This window comes from Myotis nattereri (genome assembly GCF_964212035.1).
Source record: "Myotis nattereri genome assembly, chromosome: 7".
NCBI lineage: Eukaryota > Metazoa > Chordata > Mammalia > Chiroptera > Vespertilionidae > Myotis > Myotis nattereri.
Genome location: NC_138082.1, coordinates 68,460,631 through 68,479,255, shown reverse-complemented (window position 1 = coordinate 68,479,255; position 18,625 = coordinate 68,460,631). Strand labels below are relative to the sequence as shown.

The 18,625-nt window shown below is 38.0% G+C and overlaps 1 protein-coding gene across 2 annotated transcripts in view; it reads right to left on the bottom strand.

Moving 5' to 3' along the window:
* Positions 1-18,625, bottom strand: part of GTDC1 (glycosyltransferase like domain containing 1) — a 361,495-nt gene that overhangs the window by 185,626 nt on the left and 157,244 nt on the right. For both annotated transcript variants that reach the window (XM_081095911.1, XM_081095910.1), the window contains exon 4: positions 1,170-1,337. In XM_081095911.1, coding sequence (XP_080952037.1) covers positions 1,170-1,337 — 168 coding nt within the window. The remainder of the gene's footprint in view (positions 1-1,169; positions 1,338-18,625) is intronic.

Sequence of the window (18,625 nt, the reverse complement as noted above, 5' to 3'; positions counted from 1 at the left end):
AGAATGATGCTAATTCAAGAAATCAAAAGAATATTACAAATGTTTTCCATATTGATAAAGCACAAAATGATTTTATTTTTGTTTTTAAAACATATTTCCCTTCTCTGTTTCAATATAAAAGAAAGTATTTTAATTTTATTATGAAATTTTAAAATGGTTGCTTTTTTATGAGACATTTGATGGGAAGCAGTTCCACTCTTTTGATAGCACTGCTACTTCACAATTGAAGCAGCTTGTAAAAATGATTGCAGAAAAGCATTCACAAAATGCTCAAAACACAGACGCAGCGCCATAGAGCTGCTTTTCTATGTCAACTAAACTATGGACTATACTTGCAAGAGTTGAGAGTCTCTTTAAACACATCAACAATCCCAATTGCTAATAACTGTTTAAAAAGGTGAGTAAAAATTAGCCATTCACGGCCAAACTTAGTCAATTCGATTGTTGCAGTTGTGTGAATAGGATGCAATAGCCAAGCCGTTTCAGGGTTGTTATTAACTTCTTTCATTAAGTAAGCTTCAGGAGATACACTTTGTTGAAGTAACAAGAGAGAAGGACCATCACCTTTGAAATGTCATGGTATTTTAAGGCAGTGCAATTTCAGAAGACTCAATGAGGGGGCGAAAAATACCAACAACTACCTAAAGATTCATTTTCCATAGTTTTCTTTTACAAATTATATAAAAACAAACAAACAAACAAACCTCCTTGCTCCATTACGTCTTATTTTTTGTTTACTCCTCTGAAAATTTCTATTTTGATTTTAGCTGGATTCATTGAAAGTGGTTGGCAAAAGAGCAGACTGACTGCCCTTTCCTGAAAGTATGTCTTAAACAGCAGATGAGAGAATCAGGGGTGAAGAAGGTCCCTGTGAACCCGTTGATTCCACTGTGAATGTTGTAGAAAGTAGATAATTAGTTCAACATATTAGATCTTATATACATATATAAATGTATATATTTATTTTATAAAAGGATTAGCTGTGATCCTATACATATATTGCAGAGGCATAAGTAATTACTACCATGGAAGGTATGTTTAAATAAACACTGTACCTATCTTAAGGTGTTTTAAAATAAGGGTACATTAGGTCTCCAGATTTAAAAGCTAACCATCTATCAAGATAGAAGTAGCAAAGGACTAAATATCAGGATACAGTTGATACCTACCATGAGAGAATTTGGTTGTATCCATACTGGAAATCCCTCTCCTGACATTTCTTGACAGGATATACCAATTGGTTCTCGTGGAAGTAGAGAATCTTTTTCAGCTTCCCAAGGTCAGGCCGAAGGGCAGCCAGTTCAGTCAGGTTAAGCACTGAGCTTGCAAAGAGGGTCCTAGGAAATAAGGAAATGAGGGTTCACTGTCCAGAGCACGCTTGACGGGTGTCATCCTTTGCCCTTCTTCCCCCTCCCCACATCCTACCCCCAGAAAAACACGTGCCCTACAGGGACACATCAATAGTTAAGAATTAATACCATGTAGCAGCATTCCAAGTCTTGATCTCTGAAAAAAGCAGCTGCTAAGAACTATAAAAGCTCCAAATCTCATTGGTCTTCTCAGCTCAGTTACTGAGAGATGCAAAAAAAAAAAAAAAAAAAAAAAAAAAAAAAAAAAAAAAAAAAAAAAAAGCTGGATGGGTTTTATTGAAAAAGGCAAGAAAAGCTCTATCTGAAGGACAAATGGAACAAAGATAAGGCTGACTGGGGAATACTTGGCTTGCCAGTTTCATTACACTTTACTTCTTTATGCAACCAACTACTGAAATTCAATATACAAGCAGAGATGGCACATGCTCATGTTATGACATAAACCCTTTTGATTTATGCAATAGACTTATCTAGTGTGGTCTTTTTCTCTTGGTATGTTTTCTCACCATGCCTCCCCCCCTTCTTTTAACGATTCTGCAATATTTCTGGGTGGGTGGGGGGTTCTAATCTTTTTTCTCTGCTACTGGACTACTAGTGGCACCAGATATACAATTTGTAAAACCCCTTATAGATCACATAGATATTTAAAAAATGAAGAAAGGCTGATTGATTCCCTTTCTTTGGGGGAGGGGAGGAAACTGAAAGCTTACCTACCATGTTTATAAAGGAAAGTGTCTATCAACTCACTCCTTCCCCAAACACTTACTAAATGCCTACTACGTGCCAGGGTCTAGCCAGGAAGAACAGAAAAGACGGACAAGGCTGCCCACTGCAATGAATGCTGCCTGTCATAGTGACGTACACAAAGTACTGAAGTTACAAACAGGAAGGAGAGAGAACTGCCTGGGACAGCCTGAAAATGTTTCACTAACGAGGTATCTACCACGTATGGACACAGGAGGTGCAAATTACAGTCCCTGAGCAGCCAAGTACATTTAGATGGTACAATTTTGATGGAATACCACCTTTATAACATAATGCAGCACCATTTGACCCTTGCAGCTTTAATTCCCAGTCTAAAAAATGAGGTTCGGGAAGGTTAGGAGTGTTCCTGGAATCACACTGTTGGAAAGTGGCAAAGCAGGGCTCCCGGTCTCGCAGCCCCAAGTGCTTTCCATTACGCCAGGGACATGAATTGGTCATGGGCGAGTTACATTGCAAATGCATTTTTCTGTACTTAATAAATACAAAATATCATCCTTGTTATTACCATGATTACAACTCCTATAAATCCGCCCTGGCTGACAAGCCAAACGGCTAACTTCAGGTGTTTATATGATCTGCAGCACTAGCCTTTCACATGAGAAGAGTGATTTCATAATAAGTGCATGTATCATAAAGAGGAATTCAAGTGTCTTCTTCATGGGCTACAAAAGGCACATCTGATCAAAAAGCAGTGATCTCAATTTTACACCCACATTGCTATATTAATGTCATGGTTTGTTGCTCTAAAGTAAAAAAAAAAAAATTAAAAATCTTACAAAGGAGATACACGATTGTTTAAATTGTCTCCGCGTACCTAACTAAAGCAAAGAAAAAAACTATGGCCAAAAAATGCCCTATTTTCACCAAAAATATTCCCACCACCACCTCATACAAGTCTTTCAAGAACTAAAATTGAAAATTCTGAAATATGAAGGTATTTGCTTATCTACAAATCTTATCCTTAGTAGAGAGAACAATAAAACATTAATCTCAATCAATATTTTCCTTAAAAGAAACTAGATGGCCACTTGTGGGTCTATTTATTGGAAAATTCTCCCCCTTTCCCTGTATCCCCACTCCCAGCCCCAACATACAAACCCATTCTTAATCATTAAGACCTGAGTAAGTTCAACATTTTTCACACACAAGGTAGAAAAATTCATTAAATGTGGTCCCCTTATTAATTGTTAATTACAAAGAAAAAATGGTACCTTTAAAATGGAGAAATTTGGTATACATGAATTCATCCAAGTGATCAAACTAAATATGACCTAATGGGACAAATTCATATCTTGTATTTCCCAATACAATATCCTGAGAAAGATTCAAATCACCAATGAGAAAGATACAAATCTGCCAGAAAAGCCTGATCTGAATTTGGTCATGAGGAAATGGACACATATCTTGCAAAATAACTGGGCTGGATCTCCAAGAAGGTCAATGTCATTAAAGAAAAAATATATATATAGATTAAAGGAAAATAAAGAAACCCCAAAGCAAAATGCCACTCTGATACTGGGTAGGGAAAAAGCAGCTATAAAGGAATTATGCAGACAACAGGGAGATTCTGAATATGGGCTGAATATAAGATTGTAAATTTTCATCAGGCTTAAATTTCTTAAGTTTAATAATTTTAATGGGTTTATATAGGATATTATCTTTCTTTTTAGGACGACTGTTGAATTGTTTATGTGTGAAGTTACATGATGTCTGCAACTAAATCTTAAATTGTCCAGTCAAAAGGCTACTAATAATAAATATGCATATGTATATATTTACATAGAGAAATAAAAACATGTGCAGATATTAACAATTAAGTGATTGGCATATTGTAATTCATTGATCTAGTCTTGCAAATTTTTGTTAAGTTATACATTATAAAACTACAATTTTGGGGAATACGCACAAAATGGCCTTAAGTAGAAGGGAAAACTATGCTACATGCCATAGGCAATAAATCCATCATATATGCACTTTTAGTCATAATCCAACTGTTAATTTCCTACATGAGAATTATCCTCAGGGTGGACCTGATAAATCAGTAGAAAATGTTTAACCAAGGTGAGTCCTACTCCTACCACACCCCTCCTCTTCTCATCCTACGAGCTGATCACTGCCTTCCAAGTCAAACTCCCAAATGAAACAATGCAATACATTCAGAAATGAAATGGCGATGATTTTCAAAATATTAACCACGCCAACACTTCCTGTAGTTTCTTCAGTCATTAACAGGAAATTCATTATATTTTTATTGCTGATCTTGAAATAGTCCTCATGCTCCTAATTTGTGGAAATTAGCTCTATCATTAGTAAAACAGGTCTCTGCTTTTTCACTTGTAAAGGGTAGTTAAATTGGCCAATAAGCAACTCCTCAAATATTCAGCTCGATGATTCCCCAAAATAAGCAATGAATAGGCCCTCAAAAGGAATGCAGGTGTGACTTATAGGCAATTTTCACTTTGCTTCCTTCCATCAATTGAAAAACAAAGTTTACAATCATACAATGAGTGACAGCACTCCATCAGCAGCTAATCCCTTGGCTCCCCACATTCCTCTTGCCTCAGGTATTATTCAAGCAATAAATCCTAGCAAGGTGAGCTTTAGCATCCCACACTGCGAGTCTGGCAGGAAAGGGCACAAGGTGATAGCGAACACCAGTAGGAACAAGATAATTCCTGACAGCTGCTGCTTGAGCACACGTTAAATTGAACAGTTTATCTCAGCGTGAAGATGTTATAAGGTTTTATGTTTAATATTTTTAAATTAACATAAAACCCAGAGAAAGCAGTTGGGCAATCTTTCACAAACATGACATACTACAATCACTGCATAAGCTGGATTAGTACTTATTACCACGCGACTACAGAATTAAGCTGTTTTTAGACCACCAAAGAGCTTTAAATTGCAACTTTTGTCTCTGTAAGAGAAACCTATATTTAAAATGTCTGCTAAATTCAAATTGGCGGCTACATCATTAAGTTACCATCTCACGAAAAGTATAAGTAAGCCACTATTAGAATCCAAAAGGCTCAGGCTGCCGGCACGTTAGCACCTTTCCATGTATTTGGGATTGTGTCCCTTCACACGGTCCGATTGTTCTCAGTGCCCAGTATATCTGCCATCTGAGTCATATTTGCTTGAGAAATACAAAATCATTCAACGCAGTGAAATTCAACATTCGAGGTTTTATCCTTTTCTTGAATAAACTGGTTGCTTGCCTTTCACCCTGCTGCCTTAATATGTAAAAAGAGATGCTGAGGTACATTTAAGCAATGTAGGAGTGAGGACACTATTATCAGGATGCACAACTCTGTATCTTAAAGGAAATGGAAAAACAACGAAAGGAGAAACAGAGACAGGCGTTCAGTATTCAGCCACCACGACACATAATCTAGTCATACTCCCTCATTCCTCATTCCTGCCCCATGAAATCTTTTCAACAGCTGCCCTACCCACTCACCCCCAACCACTTAAAACAAATCAGGATATATTACACAGGTTGACACAGATACCGGTTTGGGTTGTCACTCATACTGAATGATTCATTGTAGGGCTCCGTAGGCCCTGGCCAAAAGAGTCAATTCCGTTCTTCCAGCTGTGTGGCTTCACTCAATGCCTTGTCCAGATTCACGTTGCTCAGACTCATTCCCAAAGTCTTTGTTCTTTTCTGATTCCTGTCCCTTGATTTCCCCTCTCCAGGACTGTAGACCCTGTACTTGCTGTGATGTAGCATTTTCTACGATGATGGAAATGTTCTATATCTGTACTCTCTAATATAGTAGCGACTAGCTACATATGGCTATCCAGCACTTGAAATGTAGCGAGTGCAACCAAGGAACTGAACTTTAAATTTAATTTAATTTAATTAACTTAAGTATAAACTAAAGAGCCATACAGTAATGCCTGCTGTGTAGGAAAGCACAGCTCTGAATGGACCAGCTTGACTTAACCTAACACTCCACCCATGGCACCTGAATGCATTTCCTCACTTAATTGATCTGCTTGTACAGATCCTTGACTGGATTCTAGTAATCTAATTGTGAAGTTCCTCCTGGCCAGGCTCTCCAATTCTGGAATGACACTATTTCCTTTTTCCTTCTGATAATTAGAAAACACATATTCATTGCAGAAATGTTTTAAGTACAAAAAATATATATAAATTAAAGAAATATCACCCACAACCACCCCAAAAAGAGATAGCCACTATTTGCATTCCAGCAATCATTTAGCCAATTGTATGTTGAGAATCATCATTTGCAAGATACTAGACTAAATGACAGACATAAAATAGGAAACAAAGTAGCTAAGGCAAGATGAAAATTGACAGGTTGAGGAACTAAAGACCCAGGAGGCTGGAGCAATTCATTCAATAAGAAAATGGCCAGAGAAGAGCCTGAGGAAATCAATGGGCCTCTGGAAGACATGAACATAACTGTGGATTTTATGTTAACAACAATAGGTACAAACTGAAGGATTTAAGCAGGGAAAATACAAAAGTATATATGTATCTCGAGTGCATTTACTCTTGTTCCTTTTACTTTCTAATTACATATATATATATATATATATATATATATATAAATACATTGTTAGATAGGGATTTTTTGCTAGTAACACTTAACACAACATGTTGTTCTACTATTTTAAAAATTATTCTTAAAACATATGATTTTAATATATTTAATAATGTGATATGCATAACACCCCTAAGGCATGATTTTTATATTCATATACATAAAGCTTTACATTTTTGATTGCATAATCTCTTATATTTCTATTAAGTTTATGTATTTCATAAGTTTTTTTATTGCTTTTTCACATCAGAAAATTTTACTTACTATCAATGGAAAACAGATCGTGAGGAATCAGTTTGGAGGAAGGAAGAACAGGAAGGAGAGGAGAAAGGAGGGTGGCTGGGCTAAGATGTCAGGTGAGGAGCAGTGGCCTGGCTGGGTTTGCGGACAGCACCACCAGGTTTGCTGATGAACTAGACATAAAGAGGGAAGAATGGAGTACTAGCTTTTCCTTTGCATTATCACCTCCAATGTTTGTAAATCGTGATTCAATATAACAGCAGTTCAATAAAACATACAGGCCTACATGAAAATCACTCCCAAACATTTCAAAAGCCTTTGGCTTAAATATTCTTTTGTAATTTGTAAAACCTGTGTAGAAAGATAACTGAGTTCTAATATTCATTAATCATTGATACACAAATTTCATTTTCAGCCAGCATGCTTCAGTTGCCAGCTCCTTCATCTTAATTAGAACACCTTTACTACACGTTTAAATGCTATGGATTTTCAAAAACCTTCAAGAATACTGCATAACAAAATGTTTCCATTTGCTAAGACAACTAAGAATACAAGATTAAAATCCTATCTAAAAGGAAAGGAAATGTAGTCATTTCATTTCCTAGCTTCTTGTGATGAGTAATTTACAGGCTGCTTAGAAAAGAGTATCCTGGTTCCCAAAAGCTGTCCCGTGGTGTGCTGGCCAGGAGGGCACCGTGTAAAGAACACTTGCACAGGAGGCACGGAATCCAGGTCTGCAGGAGGACCTGCCACTGAGCCACACCTCCACCTGGCTTCTTAACACCTGTGCACTCCGCAGACACCGGCGCTCTGGCTTCTCTGCGGAGGCTTAAGGAGACAAATTACACGGTACCTGTTGGAACTTTGTCACTAAAGGCGTCACTGAAATTTAGGCATCTCAACTACTCCAGCAACCTCTCAAGTCTTTCCACTCTTGGTTTCTGGCATAATGCCTAATCCATAAAAGACACTCAATAATTACGTTTGTAACAACAAAGGATGAAACAGGAAGGAAGGCTGGGCATAAGTATTGAAAAAAGAAATCTCTAAACAAATGGAAATTGTTACTGTGTGCACAAACATTTTTTATGTATTTTGAAACTAGAACTCATTATTTTTTTAATATATTTTTACTGATTTCAGAGAGGAAGGGAGAGGGAAGGAGAGATAGAAACATCAAGATGAGAGAGAATCATCATCCATCAGCTGCCTCCTACATGCCCCCTACTGGGGATGGAGCCCCCTACCCAGGCATGTGCTCTGACTAGGAATCGAGTTGTGACCTCCTGGTTCATAGGTCGATACTCAACCACTGAGCCGCGCCAGCCTGGCAGAACTCATTGTTAAGAGTATTCTTAAACACACAAAGTAATATGAACTGCTCAGAACATTTATACATAAACCTGTTTTAGACATTCTACCAATAAGTCAACAAATCAAAATACTGTCAGGTCTCTTGACTTGACAATATAAGAAGTACAAGATATCATCCCTTTTGGAAACGAGCTGACAATGTAATTGGTAAAATAAGCCAAAAATTCCGGAAACACTGAATAACAATAACAAGATAAGTACCTTCTGTCCTGTACAAGCAGCGTCACGAAGCAGCACGGCTGACTGGGAATTCAGGGAGAAGCACTAAACGCTATGGTTTGGTTGGAAGACAAAAGAGAGAGTGAGGAGAACCAAAAAGCCTCAAGATTCTGGGGGGTGGCAGAAACCTGGGTCCTGAGGCCTTGGATCTTGAAGCGTCAGTACGATTTAAATAAGTCCGGGGAGAAGGGACAGTTTGCTAAAGTTTAGCAAAAAGATAAGTGATCAGATAAAATTATTAAGGTGGTCTTCCAACAGACCCAGAGGTGCCCAAATGCAGGGTAGGAAGTTTGTAAAAGTCTGTGCTTTGTCTGTTAGCATATGGGAGTGCAATGTACATTTATTATTGTACTAACAATGCCTTATTTCTTATTATCTTAACTGAGTTGTGACTGCTCACTGGCTAAGAAAAGTGATAGTAAATTGAAATAATGAGAGTCAAATAAAATACCACCATCATTACCACTTTCAACATAAGGAAGGTTGCCCTGTACATATCCAAATACAGATAATACCAGTTCATTTAAAACCATGGCTCTCCATCATCACTGTGTGATAATGAAATCCTGAAGTCACCATAATGTGACAGTATTCTGAAGGAAGAGAGGGAACTGTGTACCGTGCAAGTTTTTGAAATATATATCATTTCATTTAATCATCACCCTAAGAGATGTGTCTTATTATCCCCATCTTACCAGTTCACTAAAGCACAAGAGGTCTGGTTAGATGCTAAGACAAGCAGTTTCTATGAGGCAGAGATGAGTTTCAAATCCAAGTTGATCTAGCCCCAAAGCCTCTGCTTTTTTCAGTTATTCCACACTGATTTGACTCAATGTTTCCTGTAAACTGTACTTCTTAGTACAGTCTGTGTTTGAGAAATGAAAGAATAGAAATTGTACACAGAAGAACTGTACTCACCTGAACAGTTTTATTGCACCCTTCATTCATCACATATTTACTGAGTGATTGCACCATTAGACAAATTGTGGAAAGGTGACATCCATCAAGGAGAAGCCCCTGAAGAGAGGTAACCTAGGCAGCATCCCAGGTCACAGGAAGAAGTCAGCCTACTGACATAACAAGGATGCAGGTCATCAGGGCAGAGGGACAGAGAGAAGTGGGGCTGATGGGAAGAGCAATGACTTGATTCTGGGAGGGAGAGGGTGAGCATGACTCAAAGGTTCCCAACTTGGGTAATCGCAGTTAGTGGTAACATTCCTTCACAGAGAGGGGAAAACAAACCAGGTTGGAGTAGAGGGGAAAAAGAGAGACAGTTTTCACAAATGCTAAATATAAGTACAGTGCCCCCTAGGTAACTGAAGATAACAGACAATAGACTAAAGAAGAAATTGCATTAGAGATTTTTTTAAGGAAGGTCTTTTTATTTTACTTTTTTAAATATTCACCAGAGGATATGCTTTTATTGATTTTTAGAGAGAGAGGGAGAGAAAGAGAAAGAGACAGAGAGACATTGATGTGAGAGAGAAACATCAAGATAGGTTGTGCACCCTGACCAGGAATCAAATCCGCAACATTTTGGTATACGGATGACACTCCCACCGGGTCAGGACTATTAGAGATTTCATTCAACTAATGTGTCAGATAAAAATGTTGGTTCTGGTGTGTTATGTAATTTTATATATCTGTTTAACATGTTTCTCCAATATTTTACGTATTATCTTGTTTTTCCCCATTAAAGTATATATTCTTTGATGAGATATATTAGATCTGCTATTGGTTTTTTTTAGTATCTGGTAGTTTCCTTAATATGACAGTCCCCACTCTGGATTTAAGTTTTCTTAGAATGAGTCCTATAGCTTCCTTGTTCATTTTCCTATCCCAGGTGCTCAATAAACATATAGATGAATGAATGAATCAATCAATCAATCAGTCAATCATTCATTCCCTCAATGACACTGAGAAAATAAAACTGGTGAATCTCTGTTTATAGTAAAATGTTCAATATGATATTTACTTCTACCATTAAAATATAAGTTGGATAGCATCTCATGTCTCTCCCGCCCCCCCCCCCCCCCCAAAGAATGCACTTACCTTCTTATCTGAGCACATAAGACAATTCTAAGGAATGTTATTTAATGTTGTTTTTGTTTAAGCTCATTACTTTTTCCTTATGATCCCTAATAATATGTCCAGCACTGTTTTCTGCTTCACAGTCCTAACATATCAAGTACTTAAGCTATCGCCCAAAGAAAAGGAACTCCTGGGGAAAGGTGGTGTCAACCTGGTACAGGGATCAGGAATACACAATGTCATGATAATGATTTCTGTCATCTTCAGGGATTCATGATCATCAGCCTTGAAGGAGTAAGTCAATTAACATGCAAAAGGCATCTAACTTGCTGAGTGTGCTGGGAACACTTCATATGGTGTTTTATCTCCATAAACTAATATAATTAGTATGTGAAATATTTATCATTCACCTCATGATTAATCTATCATAGAAGACTATTTCTTAACAGCAGCATATCATTTTACATTGGAATGTTCTTCACCCTTTAGTTCATGTCACTCATGAATCCCTAGAGTTTATTTCTAAATATTAGAAAGTTGGAAATCCAGAGATCTAAGGCAATGGATATGAATCTTATCATTGCTCCAACTCAGCCCTACCAATACTGTCTAAGATTATACACTTTTAAGGACACACCAATCAGGCAAGCCAGAACACTACTGCTCAAAGAGATACAGAAAGCTGTGTCCAGGCACAAGCCTAAGAAACAAACCATAGGCAAGCTAGAGTGGCATTTAGATACTATCATCATTTAGGCTTGAATATTATGACAACAGGAATAATTACAATAGTCATAACAATAACAATAATAATATTATCCTGCCTCCTGGTATAGCAAGTAAATTATCCCTGACAACCATGGAAGGAGAGGTATTTTGTGCCCCAATAATGAAAAAGCAAACATTTCAAATATGGTCAGTTGCTATTTTTACGGAGTCATATCTATTGCTAAAATTAACAAGCACAAATAAAGTGCCTCCTAAATATTCCATCTTTCTATAATCAGTCATGAGATCTAAATTTTTTTGTGCTTAGGAGTATTTGTTCTAAATTTGTTTCCCAGAATCCTGTATTCTATTGACTTGTTCTATCATTTGATTTGTGACATTTTGTTATGCTCCTCATAGAATTATTCCTGTGTTTTGATTATTGTGTCCATGTTTGTTTTGGAAAATCTGAGACAGTTCTTTGAAATCTTCCCTGACTTTGATGCTTAATAAGCCATTTGGAGAAATACCTCTACCCCAAAAAAATTTATTTACTATCTCCAATGTATTACTACTTTGCACACCACTTTAATTATATGGATATAACTAGATAATTAATTACAGAAGTCAAAACCAGTGGAGTGTAAGTACACAGTAGGCACTCAGAAAGTGTTTGGGAGCGTGTACTGTTAAATAATGCAGTGCATCAGTAGATGTAGAAAAATAATTTGAAGACATGAGTCCCAGGATTGTGTCCTGGTCTTTTACCCTTTTATTTTAAAGATAAGGCTTTTTATAAACATTCATTTGTTAATCCTGCGTTTCCTTCTCATCAAGCCAACAATGTAAAAATTCTAGCATTATGTTTCTACTCTATATCACTGAGGGGAGTCTCACAGGGGGAACAGTTGAGAGCTAGTTTTTCAAAGATCAAAACGTCCCACAATAAAAACCTACCTATTTTAATAACGTAAAATGAAAATTTTAAACTCTTCTATGTGACTAAGTTTGATAAATAAAAAACATTGCATTTTTTAAATATGGTTCCTTTAACCACAACTTAAATAACTGCCCTGTTGTTTGTAGTTGTCTTTTTTTTCTTAAAGTAACATATGCACAGGTACAGGGGCAAAAAAAAAAAAAAAAAAAAAAAAAACAGATGAAAATTTAAAATGTTATATAAACAATATTGTGGAAGGTCATCCAACACAACCTCCACGACATGGTAGCTTTCTGAGATGCATTTTTCTCGGTCTCACCTACCACACTACACTATATGTGGGACTCATCAAGTATTCTGGCTAGCAGGAGCTTCGTGTTTCCTTGGCCACATTTCCTTACTAGGTGACTAAGGAGCACAGACGAGGTCACCTTCCCTGGGCTAGCCAGTGAGTGGCCAAGCTGGGCCCACTGTAGATTTAGTTGCAGAAAGGGGGTCACAGGTGTTGTTTGGGCGCCTGCCTCCTCATTTCAATAGTAGAAGCAGCTTTCAGTTAGATATCGGGATGGAAACATTCTCCATTTAAAAGAGGAGAAAGCCAACTCACTGCAGAAAAAAAAGTCAGTAAAACTTTCTTTGATCATGTTTCACCCTTTCTACAAAATAGAGACAAAAGTACTTAAATGTGAACATTAATAAGCACTAGAGACTCACTACAGACATCCATCTGAGTCTCAGTGTTATCTGAATTTCCACTGCCTACGTCTTAGGGTCAGAGGCCATAGGTCACATAAAAGCCACTCAGAGCTTCCCGCTGCCACGTGAGGCATTTACACACAGGGCGCAGCAGGGCAGCATGCCTCTAAGTCAGCCCTCTCCTTTCCTTTCCTTTCCTTTCCTTTCCTTTCCTCCCTTTCCTCTACTGGCACAGAATAGCGTCTGAGAGTCAGGAAATACACAGATTGCCAGGAGAGCAGCAAGCAGGGAACCTCAGACCTGGCTGGGGAAACCCAGAAAAGTTTTCAAGGAAAAAACACTTGAGATGGACATTAAAAGATTAGAAAAATTCCCAATTCAGTGTGTGTTAAGAGTAGGGATTGGAAAGAAGGGAGATAATGAGTTTCCATTTACAATGCAGAGGAAAAGCAAACAGCCAGGACCAGAAATACCCACATTTTATATCTTTATATTAATATTATATATACAGTTATATTTTTTAAATATATTTTATTGATTTTTTACAGAGAGGAAGGGAGAGAGACGGAGAGTTAGAAACATCAATGAGAGAGAAACATCGACCAGCTGCCTCCTGCACATCTCCCACTGGGAATGTGCCCGCAACCCAGGTACACGCCCTTGCCTGGAATCAAACCTGGGACCCTTCAGTCCGCAGACCGACGCTCTATCCACTGAGCCAAACCGGTTTTGGCTATACAGTTATATTTATATATGTACATAAACACACACATAGAGAAATAGATATAGATATAGATGTAGATGTAGATAGATAGATAGATATTGATATAGATAGATAGATAGATAGATAGATAGATAGATAGATAGATAGTTTGATATAGTATATAAGGGATAAAAAGCTAAGTTAGACTTGACATCCTTCATTTCATTTTTGCATTGGCAATCTATATTAATAAAAGCGTAATATGCTAATTAGGGCAGACGTCCTTCCAGACAAAGCCACAGAGGCTGCGAAGGGCCCAGGCTCAGGCCAGCAATGGCAGCAGCAGCAGGGTAATGGGAGCGGTACCTTCCCCTGATTCGCCAGGTCGCCTCCCTCAGAGGGAGGCTAGACTGTGGCTTAGGCCAGGGACTGAGGCAGAGGTGGTTAGGGGTGATAAGGCCTGCAGGGGAGCAAGTTAGGGGTGATCAGGCTGGCAGGGGAGCAAGTTAGGGGTGATCAGGCTGGCAGGGGAGCAAAGCAGGGGCAATCAGGCCGGCAGGGCGGCAAGGTAGGGGAGATCAGGCTGGCAGGGGGGTAAGGTAGGGGCGATCAGGCAGGCAGGCAGAGGGGTTAGGGGCAATCAGGCAGGCATGCAGAGGGTTAGGGATGATCAGGCAGGCAGGCAGGTGAGTGGTTAGGAGCCAGTGGTCCTGGATTGCGAGAGGGATGTCTGACCTCCCCCAAGGGGTCCCAGATTGGATAGTGTGCAGGCCAGGTTGAGGGACCCGCCCCACTCCCCCACCGTGTACAAATTTTGTGCACCGGGCCTTTAGTTGATATATAAGAAAAGAGCTTAAGTTCTATAAGAGTGAACATTTAATATTTTAAATAACTTCGTTGTAATCCCCATACCATGTATATTGCAAGTGTTATACACTGTTGAGACGATGCCAACTCACTGAAAATGAATTTTAGGATAAATTGCTCTCTATCTCAATTCCCAAAGTTAAATATAATCAGATGGGACATTCTAATAACTTTTAGCACTAACTCCTTATCTTGAAAAACACTTTCCAAGAAATGTTAGTATTTCACCACTCCATAGGAATCAGTAACAAGGCGAGACTCTCCCAAGAATATTCCAACAGTCCTTGCAACACGGAGACTGTCACGAAACCTGAGCATCTGGCGACTCTGCCACCATGAAGTATCCATATGGAAGAGACCAAAATGTGTCAGAGTCCCTAAAACGATTTTGGAGAGTGCAGAAGACAGAATAAATAATTCAGTATCGTCAACACTTCCAACAGCAGGTAGTGGATATGCTACCTGCTTCTATAATGTGCCAGAATGTAACATACGTGTGTGAGGCAGTGTGTGTGAGAGAGAAAAAGGCAGAGAGAGGAAGGGTATACATGAGCCTAAAAGCTATTTTTATATAGAAACATCCCCTAGGTAGTTCTCTCTGTAGGGACATCAGATCTCTGTAAGTATAGGTTTATAGATATACAGAAGAAAAAAATGAAGTCAATAAAAATGTATTTTAAGATAAATATAGCAACAGATATATTACTTCAGAGTCGGTTAAAACAAAACAAAACTGCATTAACTTAACATCATGGTTGAAGTTGTATGTGCAAAAAAAGTCAAAAAATCCAAAATTATGGTTCCCTCAGCAACCATAACTGTGTCTTCATGCATATATGAGTATTCTGCATTACTGTAATGATGATACATTTCAGCCGTAATATCAGTTTATGCAATGTGACTGAATTAAGATTCTTTTGGGAACTATAACTTAGAATTTTTGGACTTTTGTGAATGTAAAATCGTAATCATAAAATTATATTAATATAGGGTGGGGTTTTAGCTTTTTATTTTCTGGCATTTAAAAAAACAATAAAGAGTGAGTGGTTGACAACATTAAAGTAGTAAAAGGTTGGTTGATTTGTAATAATACAAAAAAGATCTGATACCGAGCCTAATACCTTAAAATAGGGATATACAAACTACAAAGAAAAAGAAAAGTCCCTCTGAATATTAACCAAAGACAAGAACAGGCAAGACATCTTTCTAGGAGTAACTAAATTTACTCTTTCCATAAAATGTTAGTTTCTGATTAGGAGGGACTTTCATTTAACTAGATTTCAACATGAATATAAATACCAATGCCTGAAATAACTTCCTCACTATATATTCCTGCATTTTACCAAGGGAAAAAAAAAATAGTGTTACAATGGCCCTCCAGCCCGGCCAATGTGGCTCCGTGGTTAAGCGTGGACCTATGGACCAGGAGATAATGATTCGATGGGCACATGACTGGGTTGGGGGCTCAATCTCTGGTGGGGAGCATACAAGAGGCAGCCAATCAGTGATTCTCTCTCATCATTGATGTTTCTATCTCTCTCTTTCCCTTCCTCTCTGAAATCAATAAAAATATATTATTAAAAAATATCGGGCCTCCATATTTTCGAGAGCAAAGCTGGTTGGGAGCCAGTTTCCTTTCTTGCCAGTGGAACATGGCAGGATATAACCGGTCAGATGAAACTGCATCACTGTCACCAACTACTTTTTGATCAGGGGGCTGAGCCTGATTCAAAATGTGGTTCACAATGACAAAGGTACATAATGACTAAGTTAAACTCAAGAACAAGGTAACTATTTTCTGTTATTATTTAGGTATTATACAACATAGAGTAAGATGAAGTAAAGAACCATATTTTCACCAAAAATGTTAATCCTAGCACTGAAATAGCATTTCAAAATATTACTCTACCCTGTTGTACAACCTCCCTACTTATTGCATTTTGTAATTGGTTATGCCACATAATTCCACATTATCATTCAGAGAGAATAAGAATGGTATGATGTCGAGAGGTTGAAATTAAATAAATGAAAGCCCTATTTGATATTTTAGGGGAAAGGAGTTGGGCATTCCAATAAAGTTACTGATATGGCCAATTACATGTATGACAAAGAGGGGAAGGATCTGAATGTCCCCAGAGTTTCACAGAATGAAAGAATTATTGAGCCCTCTTTAATAGCATACATGCAATGTTGTTTCATTTTTATATAAATTGTAAGTGAAAACTGCAGTCCAATCAAATAGTAAAAAGAGTAATCATTACAAGATTTTGTTACGGCAGTACCTTTGCACAAATATGAAGTAATATGTAAAGAAAAGCATATTTCTTGGATAATTTATATATAAATAATGATTATAAATTATATATATATATGATTACATATAAATGATTATTTATGATTGTAAATAAGCACAAATTACATGCTTATATATATTATATGCTTATATAATTTTTCTTTATATGCTTATATATATTATAATATACTTAATATATAAGCATATTCTTGAAGAAAAGGTTGATTCTTGGATAATTCATTCAAGCAGTAAGTTATGAAAATTCATCAATAAGTAGAATAAACAAGGCAACTCAGTGACAGCTCATCATAGAGTCTACTTATGCAACTCCAGTTTTAATTGAGCCTGTCCTGATGGGTTCTTTAGCTTCATGAGTGAGTCACATTAAATCCAGACACAATAGGCACTGCATCTAGAGCCTACACAGTACAAGATGTCTGTTGCTCCTTTTGCTTCAAGTGATAAATAACAGTTGAAAAAAAGGATCTGAAGAGATTTCACAAAAATCAGTGGATAATTTTTTAAAGTAACCACATGCATTAAAATGTTTCTTTTACTCTCTTGATTCTACTCAGTAATTTGTCTTTGGGAGAAATCATGTTGACATTGTCCCGCGGTCTCAGGCCTCTGTAATAGAGTGCAGCACGGAAAGAGCGGAGAGATAAGCAGAGGCCTGGTCCCAGGGCAGGGCACACACCAAAGGAAACAGAATACCCGTAGCACCTGCCAATGGAAAAGTTAGTGGGCCGGTCACAGGAACTGGACCCAAAAGTATCACTTAGGCAAGATGTAGGCTGAATTCAATGAACACAGCAGAAGATCAAAGATTCCAAGAAGTCTCATCCGGAATTCAGGAGGTGGCCCTTGTACAGGGTCACACACCAAGGTTGACCGGGAAATATGCAGGGGATAAAATAGGGAAGGAACAAAGGGGTAACAAAGCCGAGAAGGGGCCTGCCGGATAAAGGAGCATAACTGAGGAAGAGGGGGACTAAGGAGAGAAAACCAGGCCAAGCAGCTGAAACTGGCAATTAAAGGATAAGGAGAGATGAGGGATGCCCTGGCCAGTGTGGCTCAGTTGTCTGAGTGTTGTCTCATGCATTGAAAGGTCACAGGTTCAATTCCGGGTCAGGGCATATACCTAGGTTGCAGTTCGGTCACCTGTCAGGGTATGTACAGGAGGTAGCCAACAGATATTTCTCTCTCACATTGATGTCTCTCTCTCTCTCTCTCTCTCTCTCTCTCTCTCTCTCTCTCTCTCTCTCTCATCAATAAAAAACAATATTTCAAAAAAACAGATAAGGAAAGATGAGGGAAAAGAGCAGCAAAATGAGGGTCCTGGGGCTGATCCCATGGCAACTGGCAATAGAGGGACTTGTGAGTGGCGGGTCAGCTAAAAGTGGAAGAGTCTAAACACTGCAGACTGAGAATGAATCCAAAGTCTGGGATGAAAAAAGTTAACTCCAAGTCATACCAATCAGGGGATCTGAGGCTAAAGATGTATCCCCGACTCAGCTAAAAATGGCTCAGGTGCTGTACAAGGCTGAGCCTGCAGGTAGGGGGCGTCAGTGCACCTGACTGTGCCCAGCTGAGGAAAGCCAAGCCCAGAAAAGGAGGTATGGGTGAAGAGAATTACACAAATGGAATAACACAAAAATGTTTCTGAACTATAATAGGCGAACATGGCGTAGACAACAAAGCTAACCCAGACTATGAAAACATAGATTTATCCAAAAAACAAATTAGTATTCCATTTATTTTTATTTAAAAAAAGATCGTCAATAATATTAAGTAAAATTAAAACTTATTAAAGTACAAAAGTATAAATATACTATCTTTACAATA